This window comes from Lepidochelys kempii, chromosome 7 (genome assembly GCF_965140265.1).
Source record: "Lepidochelys kempii isolate rLepKem1 chromosome 7, rLepKem1.hap2, whole genome shotgun sequence".
Lineage (NCBI taxonomy): Eukaryota > Metazoa > Chordata > Testudines > Cheloniidae > Lepidochelys > Lepidochelys kempii.
Genome location: NC_133262.1, coordinates 46,061,016 through 46,085,758, shown reverse-complemented (window position 1 = coordinate 46,085,758; position 24,743 = coordinate 46,061,016). Strand labels below are relative to the sequence as shown.

General features: G+C 45.4%; 1 protein-coding gene across 4 annotated transcripts in view; it reads left to right on the top strand.

Moving 5' to 3' along the window:
• The window catches only part of DCAF1 (DDB1 and CUL4 associated factor 1), a 106,862-nt gene that overhangs the window by 3,445 nt on the left and 78,674 nt on the right, over positions 1–24,743 (top strand). For 3 of the 4 annotated variants that reach the window (XR_012159884.1, XM_073352499.1, XM_073352498.1), the window contains exons 2-5: positions 6,100–6,217; positions 14,267–14,343; positions 17,912–17,985; positions 19,152–19,265. Coding sequence is in view for 3 of the 4 variants with exons in the window: in XM_073352499.1 (XP_073208600.1) it covers positions 6,108–6,217; positions 14,267–14,343; positions 17,912–17,985; positions 19,152–19,265 (375 nt within the window). In the remaining variant the exon portion in view is untranslated. Of the gene's footprint in view, positions 1–6,099; positions 6,218–10,009; positions 11,152–14,266; positions 14,344–17,911; positions 17,986–19,151; positions 19,266–24,743 lie in introns of those variants that run through there. The other variant, XM_073352500.1, reaches the window with a different exon arrangement.

The window sequence follows — 24,743 nt, the reverse complement described above, 5'->3', positions numbered from 1 at the left end:
TAAATATTGATTTAAAAAAAGTGGTTTAAATTAATGATTAAATCACGCAACCCTGTTCTGTCAGTTTCTGGAAAGCAATTTAGGATTGAAATTGTCAACTGGCTTGTTCAAGGGAAAAGATGAGAATTCGGGCTGCTCTAATAAATATCCTCTCATGTAGCCTAGGGGCACTTCTCGACAGTTAGGCCACATCTACACAAGTGATCTTAGAGCAGCATAACTGTACCGAAGCAGCTGCACCGCTTTAAGATCACTCATGAAGCGGCTCTATGCTGATGGGGAGAGAGCTGTCCCATGGACAGAATAAAACCACCTCAATGAGCGGCAGAAGCTCTCCCGCTGACATGGTGATGTGCATACTACCACTTATGCCAGCAATACGTATGTTGCTCAGGGAGGTGGTTTTTTTCACACCCCTGGGTAACATAAGTTTTGCTGGCATTATACTTGCATAAATGGTAGTGTAGATATGACCTTACAATTTACACAGTTTATGATCTTGCCCTTTCTCTTGAACTTTCCCCTTTGATTTAAAACAGAATACTTGAATGAGGTGACCATAGTTCTGGGAGGAATTGGTTTGGGTACTGTGTCTAACAGTGCCATACACGTGCTGTAAAAATGCGTGTGCTGGGAATTCTGCAGTTAATCCTTTGGAATCCAAGCATTGTGTAAATCTTAGTGCTTATAAGTCTACGCTTAAAACACTACACTAGCTTCAGTGTGGATACTACCTGCTCTGATGGGAGGGATTCTCCTGTTGGTATAGGTAATCCCCCATCTAGAGGTGGTAGCTAGGTCTGCAGAAGAATTCTTCAGTCGACCTAGCACTGTCTGCATGGGGACTTAGGTCTGCTTAACTAAGGGCATGGCTACACTTGCAGCTGTAGAGCGCTTTGAGTTAAACCCGCCTTTGGCGCAGTAGGGAAAGCGCTGCAGTCTGTCCACACTGACAGCTGCAAGCACACTGATGTGGCTTACAGTGGCATTGGGAGTGGTGCATTATGGGCAGGTATCCCACAGAGCACCTCTTCCCATTCTGGCTCTGTGGCTTGTGGGAAGGGGGCGAGGGGTGCGGGGCATTCTAATCCTGTCCCAACGCTGCATAATGCATCGGTTTGTATCCCAGCAATCCCTGTGCTTCCGTCCACATTTGGCGCCATCTTTCAGCGTTTTTTGTACTGCGCACTCTGTCTTCCCTTTCGGTCTGCGGGAATGGGTAATAGCCACAAGTGTGTCCAAAATCAGGGATGTGCATTTTTCGCACATCTGATTGATGTAATTATGCTGACCTAATTTTCTAGTGTAGACCAGGCCTAAGTCTTTTCTGATGTATAGTACTTGTTCTATAGGGTGGGAACTTAGAATGTACTTTTTTTTTATAACAGTTTTAAAAAGTGGCATGTATTAGATGCTTTGAATAAAGAGTTAAGTTTAAACTTGTGTGCATGTATGCAGATTGAAAAAAATTCAAGAATATACTAGAGTATGGCTAATTCTGGCATTTAAGTCCGCATTATGACTTAACCAGGTAATGATCCAACTTTCTAGGAAAAGTAGGGATTGCTGGTTTTTCACTAGATGTCTTGAGTTATATGGCAGTGCTGTATGTCAAGTACAGGCCTGCACAACTCGTAAAGCAGCGAGGGCCATATTACTCCAAAGAAAACAGCTGGGGGCCAAAACTCCCCAGCCCCACCGAAACACCTCTGCCCCGCCGAAACAACCCCCCTCCCAGCACCACCCCGCCCCGCTGAAACAAACCCTCCTTCCCCAGCGCCACCCCGCTGAAACATCTGTGGGCTGAAAGGAAGGTTGGGGTGTGTGTGTGATACTTGATTAAGAATTTTTCAATTAAATCAAATCCATTATGAAGCTCAAGATTTTGTTGAATAAATTCACACACAAGGGAAACACTCATAGTCACACACAAAGAGAAGAGATATCTCACGGCACATGGCACACTAGCAAGGCACTGACGGTGTGTAGAAGCCTGTAAAGGGGTGCATAGGGTGACCAGATCACAGCAGTAAAATAGGACCCACTCCCTCCCTGCTCGGCCCCACCATCACACCCCTATGCAGGGGTCACTGTATTACTGCCCACAGCAGTCAATCAATGCAGTTGTAGATAAATCTCTGCATTATGCATTTTTGTATAACTTTTATATGACTTTGTATTGAACCTTGGTAATATGTTATAGTGGGCCCCTAAGGTAGTATAATTAAGGTAAAAGAAAAATGTCTTTTTGCTAGAAGTAGAATAAGATCTTCCCCCCATTTTGTAATCAGTTGCCCTGTTGAATGAATGAGGTGTGAATGAGGAAGGCGTGGAAGGCAGGCACCTCCAGACAGCTGCAACCCTTGGAAAGGGGATGGGAGCCAGACCAAGGACGATCAAGCTTGTCAAGTGGGCTGACTAGAGAAGAGCAGACATACTGAGGGCCGTGGGGGGGTTAGAAGCAAGCACCTTCCTTTGGGAACACCCTCTTTGCAGCATTGGGACAACCCCCAGCCCAGAGAAAAGCAGCAAAAAGGACCAACGGACACAGTTGCAGATTTTGAATCTGGGAGACTTGCCCCCCTCCAGCCACTGACTTGCTGCTAGCCTCCCCCCCTGCCAACCCCAAGTATAAACGCTCATTCAGAGACCCAGTGAGTCACTATATTAATGCACACAGCAGTCAATCACTGCAGTACCAAAAATTAAAATACTGAAAATGGATGCCCCCCTCCGGCCACCAACTCGCCACTCGCCTCCTCACTCCCTGCTTCAAGTATAAAGCCTTGCTGCTACTGTCCGCTCGCTCGGCTGGTCATCCCCCACCCTCCCAGCTCGCTTACTCTCCCCCTGCCGCCCACTCGCCTCCTCAGCCCTCCCCCTGCCGGCTCACCTGCTCGCCGCTCGGCTCGTCATCCCTCCCCCACTCTCGCCTCCTCACCCCCCCATTCACCTCCTCAGCCCTGCCAGCTCACCTGCCTGTCTGCTGCTGGCTCGCCTGTTCCCCCCACCGTCAGCTCACCTGTCTGCCCGCCGCTGGCCTCTTACCTTCTGCCGCTGCCCCTGCCGCTGGCTCCCCCTCACTCCCCAGCCTGCCACTGGCCTCTTCACCACCCCGCCCACCCGCTGGCCGGCCAGTCAGCCAGCCAGCTGTTGGCTTTCCCCCCCCCCACTCCCCGTGGGCCACACAGAGAGCCCATCTACTCATGCCCCACAGGCTGCACAGTGAGCCCACGCGGGCCACATGCCGCCCAGGGGCCATATGTTGTGCAGGCCTGGTCTAGTAGGTTAGGGTGAATAATGTACATTCTTACTACTTCCAGACTTGAGCTTTGAGTTTGAGCTTTGCTGATCTGTTGCCAGTATTTCTAGAGCAATCTTTTTTCTGTTCCAGCTGGAACTACTGTGGCTGACAGGGAAGGGCTCCAAAATGAAGTGTAAACTGCTCTTCACAGTTATAGTGAATCAATGACATAGGGACTGGGAAGGCCTTGTGGGAGTCACTTAGTGCCTTCGTATCCCCGGAGTACAGTACTGGGGTGGGGATGACTGAAAAGATTGGATGCAATTACAAGCCCAGCACTTTGCATTCCCAGTAGTAAAAAAGATAGTTCTTCTGTGGAAGTAATGGACTGAAATTCTTATTTGTAATGTGCAAAGACTTGAAAATGCATTCATCAGTAGCTAGTGAGGTCAGTGAGTGAGCAGGGAAACTATCAGGAAGGATTGTATATTTACTAAATATCTGCCAAGGCCAGTTAGAGTTGTTTTAGAGGAGAGGGAACTGTCCTAAAGTGGGATCCAGCATTAGAGTCCTGGTGGGAAGTCCAGCCTGTCTTTCCTCTCCGGAGCCAAGAGCTGACTTTCCTAGAAAGGCCACTGTGCCAGGACCCTTTGAGGGGAAGGAGAGTATCTTTTATATTTGCCTCTGGCTAGTATGTATCTGTTATACGCTGAGTCCTGCTGTTCATCTAAATTTTCATGTGTTTGGACCAGAGTTCTTTTCTAGTATGTTTCATTTTGTGCAGTCTTAAAAGAGAGCCTCCCTCAAGCGATCTGCATGTTTACATTAAAACCTCCCAGCCTAACTTAATGTGTTGAATGAATGCTCCACATAATAAAAAGGATAAGAAGAAAATTAATACAGTCATTTGAAATGTGGTATGTCCCCTTTTCTTTATGCTTGTTTGGGACATCCACTAGCAGATACTAACTCTTGTACGGTACCTAGCACAATGGTGCCCCAAGGAGCTACCATAATATATACAGCAAATAACCTTTGACTGGGGATTTTGTAATTGTGAGTTTAATCTTCCACTGTCTTTGGGTCTGTGTGGTATTCCTGTGGCCAGATCTATCAGTATAACTACGAATTTTTCACCCCCCTGAACAATGTAGTTATATCAACCTAACCACTGCACCGATGTACAGTTTTAAGTGTAGACCTGTCCTGAGAGTCCTGCCAGTTTCATGCATGACTAGTTTCCCATTTGATTGTTGCCTTGTGTCTAATAAGCTAACCAATCAAAATACATTAAACTCAAAAGGACCTATGAGACAGGAGTCTGTGAGTAATAGAACTTACTTCATTCTGTTCTCGAGAAAAATTCCAGGCCAGTTGGAGGTGCCCAATGGTCCATTTGATTTAAAATACTGGCAGTTGACATTCTGAACTTCTAGCTAACCTGCATTATCTGTAATATGGACTAAACTGTGGTTTGCTGCATGTTCTTCCCCTCAATTGACTTTCTGTAATGTATATTTGAGGAAGTGGAATGGGCACCGTGTGTGTGTTCTCCTTTTAGGCGTCTGCATTGTAAATGGCTCAGCAAAGTTCTGTCTATGTTCTGTTGTTTAATCATTGTTGATTTGATAGCACTGGCATCTGTTACCTATCGAATACTGGAAGTCTTAAAATATATTTGAAGGAGAGAGAAAGTCTTTTGTAATCACTTTCCTTCTCTTTCACCCTTAAAAGTCACACATCATGGTGACCATCTCTGTAGATTAGGCCTGGGTACAGCTCCCTTGAGATCTTCTCAGTGTCCTGCAACCATGCCACGAAAGGCTGTAGTCTGCCTTCCTAGTAATCCAAGACTTATTAGGTTAGAAAGTGAGGGCAAAAAGAGTGTGGCTGTGTATTGAGCCATCCCCAGCGTTATGAACCATCAGTGGTTTAGGTGCATTTTTACAAGGCTTGAAAATGTTTTGACATTTGCTAGCTGGAGACGAATGCATAAGATGAGAGATGGTACCCTTAGTGAGGTCCAGGGGCAACTGCACCTTGGTATAAAGTCTAATATTGTACCTGAAGCCTTCATAGGGGCAAATCTTTTGTATCAACCTCTGGTTTGCACTAAGTAGGCGTCTAATAATCTTGAAGTTATTGCTTTCTTGTTTCCTCCCATGAAGCTGTTGGAAAGGAGAACATGTGTCTGTCTCTGTCTCTTCCTCTTTCTCACTAGAGCCACCTGACTTGAAGGGGCAGAGTGGTAGAGATCCTTTCCCTGAACCTCTTTTTGTCTTTAGTCCACTGTGAACAACTGTCAGTGCCTCCCTCTGCTGCTACTTTAAATCTTGTAGGACAGCAGCAGCAATCTAAAGTGAATATGATTCTTGTCACTTTCCCTGATGCCCAGAGGGTGTTGAACAGGAGCAATGAAACTGTTCAGAATCTTGTCAGCTTTGCTTTGCAGTTTCTTGGGTAAAACTAGGTGTAATAGCAAAGGGACAGGAGCAGTCTGCCTGTGGAGACATATGTTAACCTGCAAAAAATCCTCTGATTTTGGACACACTTGTGGCTATTACCCATCACAGTTAAGGATTTGCATGCACCAGTCCAGATTTGGGTTTGCAAAGTAGACTTGCATTTGTTTATATACCTGAGGGATGAAAGACAGCCCTCTGCTTTTTTTTATGTCAAATTCTGTAGAATTTGATGGTTTAGCCGCCTCCCTGCCTTTCAGCTAAAGTTTGCTTGCCGCTGCCAAGCGGATTTTTAAACCCTGATTTTTTACTCTTTTTGAGGAGTCAACATAACTGAGTGGGACAATTACCTAGTTAATCTTACTTTATTTTTTTTCTTCCCATCTCACTTAGGCTAAGCCATGACGTCAGGGTCTGGGCATGTGGACTCCAAGGCTGAACTCACTGCTTTGCTGGAGCAATGGGAGAAAGAACATGGCAGTGGGCAAGACATGGTCCCTATCCTCACCAGGTAAGCTCTGTTAAGTAAGCTTTGAAATGCAAATACCTCTGAGACATGACAGCAGCTTTTGGCATATGGTGACTTATACTTGAAGTTGTTAAAGTAGCTGATCAGTTATTGGTAGCTTACATTCTTTTTGGCCTAAAAATTGAGGAATGTGCAATACTTCACAGTTCTTGTCAAAACAGTATGGTGTTACTTTGTATAGATTTTATATAAACTGTCTCCAAAATATTTGAGTTTAATACACTTAATGTTTCTCTTGTTCTTCTACTATCTGAGAGTTAGACAAGGGAGAAAAGGTAGATCTGCTGCTGACGCTTGTAAAACATAGTCTGAGGTGGAGAGTTACAAGTTTATTCCGTCTGGCTGGAGTTACAGAGAGTCTCTCAGTAACAGTGCTCAGATTGTGAGAGACTCACATAAGATGAAATGACGTGAGTAGACAGAGAAAGTGTGTGAGGTTGGCTTGCCAATTCCAGTGGAGAGTTTTGAAAATGAGCAGTGGTTTCCCTCCCTCCTTTAGCAGGATCCTCTAATGAACAGGGAACCAGTGGCACTTTGTGGCTAGGATGCTGGTCATATGTTGTATGTGTGAAGAGGTGCTCTTTCCCCTGACCATTGCTGCCTTGACTAAAGCTCTTGTTTTGGTGGGAAGAGGTAGTAGCACTGATTGCCTCAAGTAACTCAGGGTAGGAGGAGAGAGATATGAGGTGTCTTCCACATCTTCACTAACTCATGAAAAATAGGGGGCAAGAGCAGAATGGTACTCGTTGAATGGACAGCAGTATTACCATTTTCAGGCCTTTAAAAATCACGAGTTAGCCCCCAAAATATCAAGTTTTTTTTAAAAAAAATCATGAGATGTTAAAAAAAAACACATTGAGGGCTTTTATTATTTGTTTTCTGGTTTCCTGGGACTTCGGGTACATTCAGTTCGTGATTTTAGGCTTTTCCCTGCAACCACAAGGGCTAGAAACTTATTCCTTTTTTAACTGTAAGCCAAGACCTCCTGTTCTCTTGCTTTCCAGAGCTTTTAAGAAAAACACCAGATATTACCAGATGTGCAAAATATTAAGAGTTTGAAACAATAGGATAGCATCTATCTTGGCCCTTGAGGATTCCTGTCCAAGAACCTCAGACATATCCAGTTGTCCTAGTCCACTTAAAAAAAAAAAATTCTATATATCTGGGGTGTGTGGAGGGGAGGTCATATCGTTCAGAGCAGTCTTGCATTCCTGCTGCTCCGGAGAAGTATTTGGTCTCTGTGTCCTCTTATCATCTCTGTCAAAGTTAGTTATCCTCAGAGTTTCCCCCGATTCTGCTTATAGGACTCAGCATGGTACACTGATTACATATGTTTGGTAGAGAGGATAGAAGCACCAACACTGTCTTGCAGATGCTGAGGCTGATTCCAGTGGTTCTCAAACTTTTTTACGGGTGGGCCCTTTCACATAGCAAGCCTCAGTGTGACCCCTACTTATAAATTAAAAATACGTTTTTATATATTTAACACCATTATAAATGGTGGAGGCAAAGTGGGTTTCGGGTTGAGTTGACAGCTCGCGACCCACCATGTAATAATCTCGCTACCCCCTGAGAGGTCATAGAATCATAGAATATTAGGATTGGAAGAGACCTCAGGAAGTCATCTAGTCTAATCCCCTGCTCAAAGCAGGACCAGCACTAACTAAATCATCCCAGCCAAGACTTTGTCAAGCTGGGCCTTAAAAACCTCTAATGATGGAGATTCCACCACCTCCCTAGGTAACCCATTCCAGTGCTTCACCACCCTCCTAGTGAAATAGTGTTTCCTAATACCCAACCTAGACCTCCCCCACTGCAACTTGAGACCACTGCTGCTTGTTCTGTCATTTGCCACCACTGAGAACAGCCGAGCTCCATCCTCTTTGGAATCCCCCTTCAGGTAATTGAAGGCTGCTATCAAATCCCCCCTCACTCTTCTCTTCTGCAGACTAAACAATCCCAGTTCCCTCAGTCCTTCAGTCCCTCCTCATAAGTCATGTGCCCCAGCCCCCTAATCATTTTTGTTGCTCTCCGCTTGACTCTCTCCAATTTGTCCACATCCATTCTATAGTGAGGGGACCAAAACTGGACGCAGTACTCCAGGTGTAGCCTCACGAGTGCAGAATAGAGGAGAATAATCACTTCCCTCAATCTGCTGGCAATGCTCTTACTAATACAGCCCAATATGCCGTTGGCCTTCTTGGCAACAAGGGCACGCTGCTGACTGATATCCAGCTTCTCGTCCACTGTAATCCCCAGGTCCTTTTGTGTAGACTGCTGCTTAGCCAGTCAGTCCCCAGCTTGTAGCGGTGCATGGGATTCTTCCTTCCTAAGTGCAGAACTCTGCACTTGTCCTTGTTGAACCTCATCAGATTTCTTTTGGCCCAATCCTCCAATTTGTCTAGGTCACTCTGGACTCTATCCCTACTCTCCATCATATCTACCTCTCCCCCCATCTTAGTGTCATGTGCGAACTTGCTGAGGGTGCAGTTAATCCCATCATCCAGATCATTAATAAAGATGTGGAACAAAACCAGCTCCAGGACCGACTCCTGGGGCACTCCACTTGATATCGGCTGCCAACTAAACAAGGAGCCGTTGATCACTACCCGTTGAGACCAACAATCTAGCCAGCTTTCTATCCACTCTATAGTCCATTCATCCAATCCATACTTTTTTAACTTGTTGTCAAAAATACTGTGGGAGACCGTATCAAAAGCTTTGCTAAAGTCAAGATATATCACATTCACTGCTTTCCCTATATCCACAGAGACAGTTATCTCATCATAGAAGGCAATCAGGTTGGTCCAGCATGACTTGCCCTTAGTGAATCCATGTTGACTGTTCCTGATCACCTTCCTCTCCTCCAAGTGCTTCAAAATAGATTCGTTGAGGACCTGCTCCATGATTTTGCTGGGGACTGAAGTGAGGCTGACTGGTCTATAGTTCCCCGGGTTCTTTTTTTTCCCTTTTTTTAAATATGGGCACTATATATTCCTTTTTCCAATCATCTGGGACCTCCTCTGATTGTCAGGAATTTTCAAAGATAATGGCCAGTGGCTCTGCAATCACATCAGCCAGCTCCCTTGGATGCATTAGATCTGGACCCAGGGACTTGTGCACGTCCAGCTTTTCTAAATAGTCCTTAACCTGTTCTTTCACCACTGAGGGCTGCTCACCTACTCCCCATGCTGTGTTGCCCATTGCAGCAGTCTGGGAGCTGCCCTTGTCTCTGAAGACGGAGACAAAAAAAGCGTTGAGTACTTCAGCTTTTTCCACATCATCTGTCACTATGTTGCCTCCCCCATTCAGTAAGGGTCCCACACTTTCCCTGACCTTGTTGTTGCTAACATACCTGTAGAAACCCTTCATGTTACCTTTTACATCCCTTGCTAGTTGCAACTCCAATTGTACCTTGGCCTTCCTGATTACACCCCTGCATACTCTAGCAATATTTTTATAGTCCTCCCTAGTCATCTGTCCAAATTTCCACTTCTTGTAAGCTTCCTTTTTGAGTTTAAGCTCACCGAAGATTGCACTGTTAAGCCAGGCTGGTCACCTGCCATATTTGTTGTTCTTTCTGCACTTCGGGGTGGCTTGTTCCTGCGCCCTCAATCAGGCTTCTTTAAAATACAGCCAGCTCTCCTGGACTCCTTGCCCCTGCATATTAGCCTCCCAGGGGATCCTGCCTATCAGTTCCCTAAGGGAGTCTAAGTCTGCTTTTCTGAAGTCCAAGGTCTGTATTTTGCTATTCTTCTTTCTTCCTTTTTTCAGGATCCTGAACTCAACCATCTCATGGTCACTGCTGCCTAGGTTGCCACCCACTTCTACTTCCCCTGTCAATTCTTCCCTGTTTGTAAGCAGCAGGGCAAAAGGAGCACGGCCCCTACTCGGTTCCTCCAGCACTTGTACCAGGAAGTTGTCCCCAGCACTCTCCAAAATCATCCCGACTGCCAGTTTGAGAACCCCTGGATTACGCTGATGTTTGGAGTGAATGGTTGTGAGGATCTTGGTGTTGACAGCACATCTTTCACTGAACAGACTGACTATTGGAACTTACCACAAAGAGTACTTTTACTGTGCAGACCGCTCTAATGGATCTCAGCTCCCTGCAAGGCAGCCTCACTGATTCTCTGCTGGACTCGACTAACTCCATGAGCATACACTGCTGCGAACAAGCTCCTCCAAGTTAGTCTGCAGACACTGAGCCTTTTGGGAGGGTGGTTTCCAGAGGTTTCCCTGTAGTGCTGTTCGGAGTTGGTAGCTTCAGCAGAGTGATTTTGGAGAGCAGCTGGCTCTTGCTCTTTGTTTTTGTGAAAGTGATGCCAAAGCTCAGTACAGATCTGGCATGTTGACATTTTTGGCTTCAGGCCGATACAGAGATCACTTTAAGGCAACTGGTGAAGAGGATCCATTTGACCGAGCGGTAGCTGAATTTACATTGCTGTAGAAAGCAATAACAGAGTCCCAACTTTCAGAAGCTCAGCAGCATAGCTTTACTCCATGATCTGCTTTGAGGACAGAACATAGAAGTGCTCCAGACTGGCTTCTGCCTAGATTTAAGGGAGTCTTTTGGGGTGTCTCTGCTCTGGATATAAGATGCTCCCCACAAAGATTGATTGTGCTCGGTGATGTTTCAAGGCACATCTGACTCCTTTATATATTGTTGTAGACTCTAAGACAGAGGAACTTGTGGTCGTGCTGGTCAGTGAGTGACATCTTTCTGCTTCCTTCCTCCTTCCGAGTTGACATAGAGGAAATCTTCCAGGGGCAAAACTGCATGAAATGTGCAGACATTTTCACACACCAAAGTGTGGTGTTGAAGGCTGTACTGAAGCATCATGAGAAATGCTCTGAAAAAAATTTGTCAGCTATAGGCAAACTCTCATGGTGTCAAGGCTTCATTGTAATCTGTGGTAACTATTACAAATGGGACAGTAAAATTAAATGACAGTAAATTAAAGTAGTCAGTGATTCACAGAGTGACAGGCTGCATATAAAATCATGTTTCCAAATAGGCTCATATATCCCAGAGTGTCAGAAGGTACAAACACAATACAAGTGAAGAGGCTGATTATAAGGCAACATCGATCAGCAAGTATTTCTAGAATACTTAGATATGAGAAGATGCAACAGCATTCATTCAAGGTCTGCGTGTAGCTCATATGGACCAGTTCTGTACCTACTATGGGCCAGATTCTCAAACCCCTTACATAAGGGGATGCCTAGATGGTGTAAAGCCAGTAGCTCTGTACCCCTCGTCCTGGCTGTATCCTCACCCACTTAGAATGGGGCATATTGTGGTGCGAGGGGTAGCTGCAGCACACTGCTACCATGGTCCTGGGCTAGAGGAAAGGGCCCTGGGGGCTGTTGTTATCAGGGAAAGATAAAGCAGCCCTGAGACTACTCTAAGGCTTAGTCTACACTGCCGCCTGTATCGGCAAAACGTACGTCATTCAGGGGTGTAAATATTACACCCCCGAGCGACATAAGTTACACCAACATAAGCCCTAGTATACACAGCACTACGTTGGCAGGAGAGCTTCTCCCACTGACATAGCTTATGCCACTTGTGAGGGTGTTTTTTTTAACAACACCTATTGAACTAAGCACTTGGGAAGCAGGGGAAGGGAAACTCTTAATTATTCACCACTCCCACTTCTTCAGTTAAGGGTTGGCAGAGCCACCAATCAAAATTTGATTTATCGAACCAAAAAGGAAAAATGGGACTAAACACTCAAGGCATTTTCTAGTTGGGAGAAGGAGGAAAATCAGACTTTCTTGGAGAATGGTTGTGGGTAAGACAAGAACTCTTTCAGGCCACTGTCATGCATGCCTATGTGAACGCTGTAACGGTTAACCGTTTAACTGGTAGAATTTTAGTAGGTTAAACAGTTACTATTTTTAAACCCTATTTACGTCCCTAGAAAGGCCTAGCTAGTCTATGGCCTGGTCTACACTAGGAAATTAGGTCTGTATAACTGTGTTGCTCAGGGGTATGAGAAACCCTCCTGTCAGCATAGATAAGAGTCTTCTCTGAAGTGCTACAGCGGTCGTGCTGTTGCGGATTAGGTGTAGACAAACCCATAGACCTGACTTCTCAGATCACATCTCCTCCTATTCCTCCCCATGGTCTCTGTGCTCAGCAGGCGCTCTCAAGCTGTTAAGTCCCAAGGAAAAATTGTTAGAGTTGATAGTAGGATGTTCCATATAAAGGTGCACCCAATTTTACAACTTGCTGTTGCTAGAAATCCACCACAGCCCAAATTCGGCAACCTTTTAGTGCAAGATGCAGTTTACGTCTCTTCAAAATCAGGCTGACAAACATGAAATATTGGAACCCCACAGGGCAAAGAGTCTTGTGAAAGTTAATTGTCTCTGGCAAGACAAGGGATTTCCCGGCTCATTACTGATTACAATATTAAACTATTGTTAATATTGTAAAACATGCCCAGATTTGGCAAATCAGTGCAGTTCATGATGAAGGAATGCAACAGATGCTTTTGCTCCTTTCTGCTCTTCCTCAGAAGCATCCGATATATACTGAAAAGTGATGGCAACAGAGTGGAATCCTGCAGCACAGTCTAGAGGAAATCCCCAGGAAAAGAAAAGTGCATTTGCTCCTCTAGGAATGAACGTAGCTGCTTGAGTGGCCTTGCCTAACCTGTAATAGACCATAGGCTCATCATCAGCACCTGAAATATCAAAATCCTGACAAGGAGGTGTAGGCAGACTCTGTAGCTGCCTCAGTGAGACCTAAATTGAGGGGGGAAGGAAAGACACCATGGGAATAAGATGAATTTGCTGAAGGCTTTGAATTTCAGATCTTGACTTTATCCTAATCCATGTATCCTTCTGCTGGAAAACCTCAGAAAAATAGGTACAGTTAGGGGAGCATTTAAAGCCAGAAAATGTGTTGGTCTTCCTTCATATGTAAAATAACGATCAGTCTCTCTAATGACTTAGCATTTCCCATTCTCAGGCACCTCTTCTGCTCTTCCTAGAGGAGCAGGAACATAGGATTTCTTATAACTGTTCAGGCTGCTAGTCATTACGTCTGGAATTTTGCCTATAGCTTTAATGTCATGGCTCAGGCAAGGGGAATGCACAGCTTTAAAGCTGCTCCCACAACTCTCCTGCCTGGTACAGATGAGCAGTTAGTCTGGGGTAAGGCTCCAATGGTGTGGTAGGGCTCCAATGGCGTGGTAGGGGGGATTGCTTGAGTCCTTCCTTACTCCAGCCCCACAACTGTTGACTAATTGTCTGAGGAATTGAGAAGAGTTAGATCCCTCAGTGTTATTTCAGGTGGTTGAGGAGGGGGAAGAAATCAGGGTATGCCAACAGACTGAGCAGGGACCGGGTGGAAAGCCTTCTCATGTGACATTTAGTCACCTTTACCTCTTGTAGTAGAGTATGTGGTGGTGAGAAATTCCCTCCTCTTTAACCCTCCCTCCAACCCCCTCCCACAACCCCCGGAGCAAAAATAATAAAGCCCTATGAATTGCAGTGGCTCATCTATATGTCAGGGAGGCAAAAAGCAATCTGAAATGCTGTGCAGGGGAGGCTAGAATGGGCAGGAGTTTCCTATCTGATATCTTGTAGGCCATCAGTGCCAGAGTTCTGAGGTAGAGTGACGGCAGGATGGTTTTTCTCTTTGTGTCTTCACCTTATGCATAGCATTGAAGCAGTTCAGCTGGATGCACTGCCTCTTTCAGAGGAGGAAAAAGTGCTTTCTCTCCATTGCTGGGACTCAGCAAAGAGAAGCAGACAAGCTACTTTAGTATAGCATGCTAACATATCATTAGAACATTGATAGGTGATCACTGTTTTGGGAGGGACAGGCGTCCTCTCTAACTTGCTCTTATATGTATCCAGTGGATGCCTGGAATCTTCTGGTGGTTCACAGAGTACAGTTTGAATGTGACTTGATGGGCTGTTTATAGCATTTTGGCAAATAGACTGTTTAGGAGCTGTCCACTGGGGAAAGAAAATGCATGTGGCGTGTTTATTTGATTTTTACTCCCTCCCTAGAATGTCTGAATTAATTGAGAAGGAGACTGAAGAATACCGCAAGGGGGATCCGGACCCGTTTGATGACAGACACCCTGGTAAGGCCTGGTAAACACAATGCCTTGTGTGTGACCCCACTCTGTTTCAGGAGAAAATTAGTCATTCATATGTTTAAAATATACCCAAAAGACTAGCCTGAAGGTCCTCACTGCTGGTTAAGTCCTGGCATCACTACTCAGCTTACTAACCTTGTTTTATAGTTTTGTCACTTGGCATTTCTGACTGTAAGAGGTCTAGGCTCCAGGCACAATTTTGAATGGCTTTTTTGGATGTTGATGTGGGGACTAATTTGGAGATCCTTGTCTTGGGCCCTGTCTATACTACAAGTATGATAGCAGCATAGCTACACTGCTGTAGCTATGTAGGCATAACCCCATAGTGTAGACGCAGCCTACAGCAATGTAAAGTGTTTTTCCATCGCTGTAAATACACCACCTCCCTGAGCGATGGTAACTAAGTTGATGGAAGCATTATTCCATTGACCTAGCTGTGTTTACACTGAGGGTTAGGTTGACATAGCCATGGAGCACAGTGGTCTCTGTTTTTCATACCGCTGAGCACCAGAGCTCATGAGAACATAAGAACACAGGACGGCCATACTGGGTCAGACCAATGGTCCATGTAGCCCAGCTTCCTGTCTTCCAACTGTGGTCAATGCCACATGCGTCAGAAGGATTGAACAGGATAAGTAATCCATCCCCTGTCATCCATTACCAGCTTCTGGCAAACAGAGCATGGTTTTGCATCCCTGCCTATCCTGGCTAATAGCCATTGATGGACCTATCCTCCATGAACTTACCTAGTTCTTTTTTGAACCCTGTTATAGTATTGGCCTTCACAACATCCTCTGGCAAAGAGTTCCTCAGGTTGACTGTGTTGTTTGAAGAAATACTTCCTTTTGTTTGTTTTAAACCTGCTGCCTATTAATTTCATTTGGTGACACCTAGTTTTTGTGTTATGAGACTTATTTATGAGACTAATACTTATTTACTTTTTCCACACCAGTCATGATTTTATAGACCTCTATCATATTCCTCCTTTTTCGTTACTTTTCCAAGCTGAAAAATTCTAGTTTTTTAAATCTCTTCTCATATGGAAGCTGTTCCATACCCCTAATAATTTTTTTTGCCCTTTTCTGTACCTTTTCTAATTCCAATATATCTTTTTGAGATGGGGCAACCAGATCTGCACGCAATATTCAAGATGAGGGTATACCATGGATTTATATAGAGGCAATATGATCTTTTCTGTCTTATTATCTATCCCTTTCCTAATGATTCCCAACATTCTGTTAGCTTTTTTGACTGCTCCTGCACGTGAGTGGATGTTTCCTGAGAACTATCCACAATGACTCCAAGATTTCTTTCTTGAGTGGTAACAGCTAATTTAGATCCCATCATGTAGTATGTACAGTTGGGTTTATGTTTTCCAATGTGAATTACTTTACATTTATCAACATTGAATATCATCTGCCATTTTGTTGCCCAGTCACCCAGTTTTGTGAGATCACTTTGGAACTCTTCACAGTTTGCTTTGGACTTAACTATCTTGAGTAGTTTTGTATCATCTGCAGATTTTCTCATCTCACTGTTTAACTCTTTTTCCAGATCCTTTACCTCTGTTGCTCTAAATTTTCAATGTAGACCTGGCCTGGTTCTCCAGATTTCCAATTTGGAAGAGGTTAGAGCAGGGGTCGGCAACCTGCGGCACACGTACCGATTTTTACTAGCACGCTGCTGCCAGCTGGGTCCTGGCTGCCGGCCCCGCTCAGCCTGCTGCTAGCCTGGGTGAATGGAACTCCAGGCTGGCAGCAGGCTGAGCGGGGCCAGTGACCAGGAGCCGGCGGATGGAACCCCAGACCGTCAGCAGGCTGAGCCACTCAGCCCGTTGCTGGTCTGGGGTTCTGGCCGCTGGCCCCTTGCCAGCCGGGATCCCGGCCCGCAGCCCTGCTCAGCCTGCAGTCGGCTTGGGTGAACGGAACCCCTGGCTGGCAGCGGGCTGAGCAGGGCTGGCGGCTGGGACCCCAGCTGACAGGAGCCAGCGGAACTCCACACCGGCAGCGGGTGAGCTGCTGCCGGTCCGGAGTTCTGTCCGCCACCGAGCTCAGCCCACTGATGGTCTGGGGCTCCAGCCGCTGGCCCCTTACCAGCCAGGGTCCTGCCCATTGGCTCCACTCAGCCTGCTGCTGGCCTGGCATACCAGTCGCCGGCCCCGCTCACCTCACTGCTGGTCTGGGGTTCCAGCCACCTGGCCCCCTGCCAACCCAGGTCAGGGCCTCCGGCCCTGCTCAGCCCTCCTGCTGGCTTGGGGTACAGGCAGCCAGCCCAGGGTTCTGCTCCTGGCCTGGGCCCAGCGCTCTGAAGCCCTTATAAAAAATTACAGTGCAATTAACTGAAAAACTTGAAAACTTAAAAACTTTGTATATTACAGTAATCGTTAAAACATGTATAATGTTAATAAATACATAGGTTTGATGAAACAAAGTAGTTATATTTATGTGCCTGTGCTTAATTTGTGTTTTCGATGATTTACCTTCTAAAAAAATCTCACCTGTCTCGCACCCCCAGAAAGGGCATCTCACACCCCCGGTTAAGAACCACTGCACTAAACTGATAAGATCTGCATTTTAATTTTATTTTAAATGAAGCTGCTTAAACATTTTAAAAACCTTGTTTACTTTACATACAACAATAGTTTAGTTATATAATATAGACTTAGAGAGAGAGACCTTCTAAAAACGTTAAAATATATTACCGGCACACTAAACCTTAAATTAGAGTGAATAAATGAAGACTCAGCACACCACTTCTGAAAGGTTGCTGACCCCTGGGTTAGAGATTGCAGTCTGAATCTCATGCACCCTCATACACCCCAATTAGCAGGATCAATCTTACACAAAAGACGACTTACATGAGGAATCATAGGTTTCAGAGTAGCAGCCGTGTTAGTCTGTATTCGCAGAAAGAAAAGGAGGACTTGTGGTACCTTAGCGACTAACAAATTTATTTGAGCATAAGCTTTCGTGAGCTACAGCTCACTTCATCGGATGCATTCAGTAACGAGAGTGATCACTTAAGGTGAGCTATTAAGCAGGAGAGCGGGGCGGGAGGGGAACTTTTGTAGTGATAATCTTGTTACAGTGTGTACGGTAACACTGATTGTTTCATGTTCTCTGTATATAAATCTCCTCGCCATATTTTCCACTGAATGCATCCGATGAAGTGACCTGTAGCTCACGAAAGCTTATGCTCAAATAAATTTGTTAGTCTCTAAGGTGCCACAAGTACTCCTTTTCTTTTTGCGAATGCAGACTAACACGGCTGCTACTCTGAAACCTATGATTTCTCATGTAAGTCGTCTTTTGTGTAAGATTGATCCTGCTAATTGGGGTGTCCGACAGCCAGTTTTGCTGTGGCATGACTTAGTTTTATACTTCAGTATTGGCCATGAAGCCTAGAGCTTGTTAAATGACAAGCCATTTAGAGCTGTCAAGTTTACCAAGTGACTGTCTCCTTTCTTTGCTCTTCCATTCTTTTTTGGTTGTAATATTTTGTTTAGCTAAGGAGGTCTGAATATTAGCTCAGCCCCTTCTTTCTGCCTTGCCAGGTCGAGCAGATCCAGAGTGTATGCTGGGCCATCTGCTGAGAATACTTTTCAAGAACGACGACTTCATGAATGCGGTAGGTTTTCTATTTGCATTTATCCTAAGAATTATAATTGACAAATGATGACACTTCCCTGTTACCTGTAATGGTTTGTCTTTATCTGCCCTGGGCTCGTTAGCCTGAGTGCTTGTGTTTTTTGTTTTTAGTCCAGTCCATGTTGGAGTTTTTCTACTGTTAGGAATATTTCTTCCAAATGCTGGTTTTAAAACGGGGTTAAAGGTGACTTGCCTCCCTCTATTAAAGTGGAGGGAAGGACGTTTTCTAAATGTAGATCATAATGCGCATACTATGTAATATAAAAAACAAAAATGGAGTCAAGCCTGGTCCAGATTCGCCAGGTAAATTGTTAAAACAGTCTCTAATACTAGTAATACAGCTACGCCTGTGGATGCTTTTACATGCTGGACTGGTTGCGGGAGCTGGGGAAGAAAATGAGTTCTAGGGGACTGAGCAGAGGGCTAGGAGTTACTGGCTCTTTTCCTGCACTGCTAACACTTTGTACTTACAACATCTTTTATTTAATATTTAAATTGCAGTAGCAACCAGAGGCCTGAATTGGTATTGGCCCTCTAAAAACTCACATTAAGACATGGACCCTGCCCCAAATTGCTTGCATATCACTTGTCAGACTATAAAGGGTCAGTAAAAAGGCATACAAACAACTAAGAAAAACTCTTGTGCATTGAATTTTCTAAACAAAATAAATGCCAGTTATTTTCCTCTGCCTCAAGCCATCATTGATTAACTGGTTTCGTAAAGGCATTGTAGCCTTACAGATTAGTCCAGAGTGGGCAATATAGAAGAGAGAACTTTATTTGGCTGAGAAAAAAATAAATTGTGCTGTCCTTCCACTTCTTTTCTGATACATCAGAGAGGAAGAGTCACCAGGCAGTTGGCTATGCTCTCTCTGAAGCTATGTCTACACTATAGATTATGTTGGCATCACTTATGTTGCTCAGGGGTGTAAATAAACCACACAGTGCAGCTGCAGTGCTGTATATGTAGACAAGCCCTAAAGTGTAGGTCAAGGATTTACACACTGACAATGCTACTGGTATCTTCCCCTTTGCTCCCATGTTTTGTAAAGCTAGGGGAGTCACTAATGATTTCACTGTGCTGCACTGTTTTGAGTAGGAGTTGTGAATTTCAGGCCACTCCTATTCCTGATATTCTTCCCCCAGCTGGTGAATGCTTACGTGATGACAAGCAGGGAACCCCCATTAAATACTGCTGCCTGCCGACTCCTTCTGGACATCATGCCAGGACTGGAAACTGCTGTTGTCTTTCAGGAAAAGGTACCATGTATAGCAATACTGGTTATAAATGCTTGGTGTATTCAGCGTTCTAGGAGCTCCCATGCTCGTTTTGGATAAATCTGTACAAATGGAAGTTTAAAATGCAGTTTCTTGGACACAATCTCTACTCAATTTTATTAATGTTTAATTTTAAAAGGGCACTTCAATAGTTGTAGTGTTGTTAAGCTAAATTAATCAAACCCTCAGGCATTTCTAGGCTGCTCATGTGCGTTGAAGGCCAACTTGCATACTCCTACATCAGAGGAACAGGAACCAAAAAGTCATCTGTTTTGGGAACTCTTGCAGCCATAATGTTCTGGATATAAATTCAATAGACATTAACACGATGCAGCAGTGTGCTAGCAATCAGCTTGTTAAGACTCTCTAGATTTTGTAATCTCATTCCTTGAAATGCAAACATTATAGTGGGACAGTAGCACCACTACAGTTAAGGTAGTGACAAGTTTACTGGTCTAAACTTTAAATCCACATGCTTACCCAGACTGCCTTGAAAACTGCTGTGCCTCCTTGGGGATCCCCTTGTGACTGAGTGCCTGAGATGGACCACATTGAGAACGGTGCCCACAGAGCAAACTGCAAGAAATAGGGCAGACAATCCCCTCAAACTGGTGATTTATTCTATAATTAGATTCACCAAATCAGTAACAAAGAACTTCTGTATCACCATACTGATAGACACCAACTCCATGGGTGCTCCAGCCCTGGAGCACTTTGGCAGCCAGCTCCTCCCCCCTCCCCCCAGTGCCTCCCACCCACCGGCAGTTCTGCTGATCAGCTCCTCCCTCTCCGTCCCAGTGCCTCCCCTGGCGTGCAGGCGGCGCTGGGGGAGGGGGAGGAGTGGGGACAGGGTGTGGTCAGGGGAGGGTTGGAACTGGGCAGAAAGAGGCAGTGAGGGGGTGGTGTGGGAAGAGGCTGGGCCAGGGTGGGGGTTTGGGGGAAGGGGTGGAGTTGGGGGCAGGGTCTGGGCCAGAGCAGTGGTTGAGCACCCCTGAAGCAAGGAGGAAGCCAGCGCCTGTGACCACACTGGTGGACAAGAAGTCAGAAATGATCCCCTTTAGACATTCCAGCCCCAGGCTCCCATCCACACAACTAAGTCTGATATAGTGAGAGGTTATTGAAAACCCATTTCACCATATATGAGGTTCTTACTGATCCCAAAGGATCAGACACTTACCCCAGATCAATATGTATCTCAGATCTTACACAAATATCATGCTGTCAGCCAATCCTTAGTAAACTGTCTCAAGATTTAATAATAAAAGAAGAGAGTTATAAATGGTTAATGGATCATATTCACACAAATGATTGCAAAGTCCTTCTATCAGGTTTGTAGCAGTGATGGAATAGACTGCAGGCTTGTGAAGTGTCTCTGGTAACTTCCAAAAGGTTGAAAGGTCTTCAGTCCATAGTTCAAGATGCTTCTTTTAGTTGTAAATCCACAGTCCAGAGAATTAGAGCAGGAAAGAGGCAAATTAGGGGTGTCGAGGGTCTTTTATTTACTCATATTTACTGTCCCAAACAAAGCCCACACAGTCCCTGAATGTGGAAAGTTACTGGCCCAAGATGGTGTCCAGGGTCACATGAGCATATTACATGCCCTTAATGTTTTGCTGAATCACACGGGGTGGTGGTTGTTATCTGAGGCATCCTCTGGAAGAGCTATCTGGACAGGATGAGTTTCTTCAATGGCCCATTGAGAGAGTGGAGTGTCCTTGATAGGCCATCAACACAAAACTGTCCAGCCCTAATGTAAATTCTCTCTGGGGGGTGTCACCCAGGAATACAACACATATTTAAGATATAAGTACATAGCCAATATTCATAACTTCAGATACAGAAATGATACATGGATATAAACAAGATAATCATACTTAGCAGTTGTAACTTTTCCATTGTCACCTTATATGACATACTTTATACAAGATTTGTTGCAATTGTGTAACAGTGGTAGCAACAGTGATACAAATGGTACTTCTGGGGGAATTATGCACCACTGTGTGTGCACAGAATTCATGTCCCCTGCAGATTTCTTTGCTTCTCCTAAGAAAAACAACTTTCTGACAGGGAAGAAAAGGGAAGCTGCAAGAGCAGTCACACACCACTCCCTAGCTGTGCAGGTACATTGTTTCAGGCATCTGGAGCAGCCGGCGGAGAGGTAAATCACTGCGTGGCTGGAGACACCCAAGCCAGTGGCTCCTACCCTGAGCCCGGATCAGCTGCTAATCATGGCTGGGCTGGAGGCAGGAGAGGACAGGACTTCTTCCTCTGCAAGGAGTGGCTGGTGCTGTGTCAGACCCACCCCCAGAAACCTCCCACAGCTGCAGGAAGCTCAACATCCTCCCCTGCTTCCTGCCCCCATGGCTCCTCAGCTCCGGGAGGGAGGGGTCCCTGTATGGGGAGCTGCTCCCCCATTCGCCCAACCCCTGTGCATACCCAGACACCCCTGCCAAGCCTCACCCCGTACACCTGGAACCCCTATAGCCCTCCATACCTGAACCCCACCCCATTGAACATCAGCCCCTGTATCTGGAGCCCCCTGCACCCAGACCTCCAGACCACCCCCCACTGAGCTTCCTGCACTCAAACCCCCACTCTGACGAGCCCCCACATCCAGGCTCCCATGCCACTGACATCCAGTTAGCTGCTGAGCCCCCCAGACCTCTCCGCTGAGCCCCAACCACTTTCACCTAGAAGTCCCTGCAGAGTCCCATTGCCCCTGCATCTGGAACCACCCCAAGGAGCCACACCTAGACCCCCCACTGAGCTGCCTGCACCCAGATTGTCTCATACAGAATCCTCTCACCCCACACCAGCCCCTCCACACTTGAATCCTGCCTGGTTGAGCCTGCCTGCCACACAGCTGGTGCAGAGGGGCAGGGCACCAGGGTGTTTCTGGGGCAGCCCAGGCCTTGTGCTGTGTCAGAGTCAGATACAGCCTTGCCACTGAGTCTGTGTCCCCGGGATGGGGAGGCCGCAGGGTGATCTCCAACCTTCGTGCACTGCCATGCTGGAGCCTCTGCATTTATTTATTGACAAATAAAACTTGCAGAATTTTAAAATATTGTGTGCAGAATTTTTACTTTTTTGGTGCAGAATGCTCTCAGGAGTAAAATGAAAACGAGGAATCCAGTGGCACCTTAAAGACTAAAGTGGACTGGACTCTTTGTTTTTGTGGATACAGACTAACATGGCTATCCCCTGATACTTGACAGGAGTAGAATGGTCATCTTTCTTACACATAGCATCACGCCCCTTGTTATCTATATTTGAGATTGTTTGAGCAACGGGCTCCTGACACACAGCCCCCTTAAAAAAAAATCGAATGACACCAATATTTTATGGGTTTGTAACATACTTTTGCACACACTTGGGGCTCAAACTATCACTGATCCTCCTCAAGCTGATATTACTCATTTAGACTTGAACTTAGCTAGTGTCTGGCCTCCCCTGCCCTTTTTGAGAAGCAACATTTTAAAAGTTCTTTAGGATAACATTTGGATCTACAATGAAACCAATTTGCTGAGCCAGAGAAAGTTCTGCACACACGTGCTGCAAGACTGGGGCTCTGTTGCAAGGAAGAATGTTGCAGGCAACTTGACGTTGGAGTAAAGCCTTTTCTACACTTAAAAGGATTTGTAGATATAGCAGTACCATGAGAGCTATGCCAGAAACCCCTTCATCCTGCTGCCACTGGAGAGACAGTTTGTATGCCAGTGAAAAGTTCAGTTTAAATCAGTTGCCTGAATGGAATAAGGACTCTCTTGTTGGTATAATTGCAACTTTACTAGGACTTTGCTGGGATAGCTATGTAAGTTTAGGGATGTGATTTTCCCCCTCCTCCTCAGCTGACACAACTATGTCTATGTCTACAGTTAAACAGCTACAGCAGCATAGCTGCAGTGCTGCATCTGCGCTGCTGAAGTACTTCAGTGTAGCCACTCATTACAGTGACAGGAGGAGGTCGTCCGTCGTTATAGTTAATCCACCTCCCTGAGAGGCAGAAGCTAGGTCAATGGAAGAATTATTCCATTGACCTAGCACTGTCTACATCAGGGGTTAGGTCAGCTTAATTACGTTGCTTGTGAGTGTCGATTGTCATATACATGAGTGATGAAGATGGGCGTACTTAAATTTTTTAGTGTAGACCTGGCCTATACCAGTAAATTTTACAGTGTAGACCAGGTCAGCTGTATTGGAGCAGCTGCACTGATGCAGCTTTGCCTCTGCAGTGCTTAAGTGAAGATGCTGCTGTGCCGATGAGAGAGCTTCTCTTGTTGGTGTAGCTAAACCACCTCCCTGAGAGGCCGCAGCTATGTTCACAGGAGAAGTTCTCCTGTTGCCATAGCTCTGTCTGCACAGAGGGTTAGGTTGGTATAACTATGTCTCTTAATGGTGTGGATTTTTCACGCTGTTGAGCGACATGGTTACATAGATATAGGTCTGTGGTGTAGACCTGGCCTTAGTGATTTGCTCAAGGTGCCGTGCTGTAGCCATTGAACCTGAGCAGCACCCATGTACTGTGAGTTTGAGTCTTGCCCTATACAGCTTATTGAGGCCTTGTCTACACTTAAAAATTATGTCCACCTAGCTACCTTGCTTAGGGCTGTAAAAAATTTAGTGCCCTGAGCGCTGTAGTTAGGTTGCCCTACCCCACCTCCGGTGTAGACGTGGCTAGGTTGGCAGAAGAATTCTTTTGTCAATCTAGATACTGGCTCTTGGAGAGATGGATTAACTCCATGACAGAAAAAAAAACAACCCTTCTGTCGATGTAGGAAGTGTCTATGCTATGGCGCTGTAGCAGCTGTAGTGTAGACCTACCCTGAGAATATGTTCTGAGAATGATTTACTCTCTGAATTTGCTTCTGCAGGGGCTCCTGAAAGTTTTGCCCTTACAGCAGTGTATAAACTACACTTAACATATAAAAATGTTACTCCACTCCAGAAGACAGATTTTTTTAGATCTTTTTCACCTCTTTTAAAATGGAAATTTTGATGCTACCTCCACACCATTTTAATGCTGTGTCACATTAGGATCCAGGATAGAGCTGGTGGTGTAAGTTGGGGTCTTTTGGTTAAAAGGTTTCTCACATACAGGCCTCACCCCTCTCCCTTCAAATAAAGCGTTGATTTTAATATTCAGATTGTTCTAAAATCCATATGCATAGCGAAACTGTCTTGAAAATTGATATTCCACAATAAGGGTTGCGATAGAATTTGGAAGAAAGGGAGGAGAGAACCCATTGATGAATTAGTCAGTTCACTCCTCAGAGCTATTGTGTCAGACTGTATTACTCTTCATAGGTGTGGTGATTCATTTGAGAACATCCCATTGAGATGAATGAGCCATTTCATGCTTCTGCACTGCTTTTGTGCTGCACTATTTACTGCAGAGGGTTCAGAGCCCTCTGGCTTTCTTCACCCTTTTCTTCTCCCTGTGTTTCTGATGGAGCTTTGACT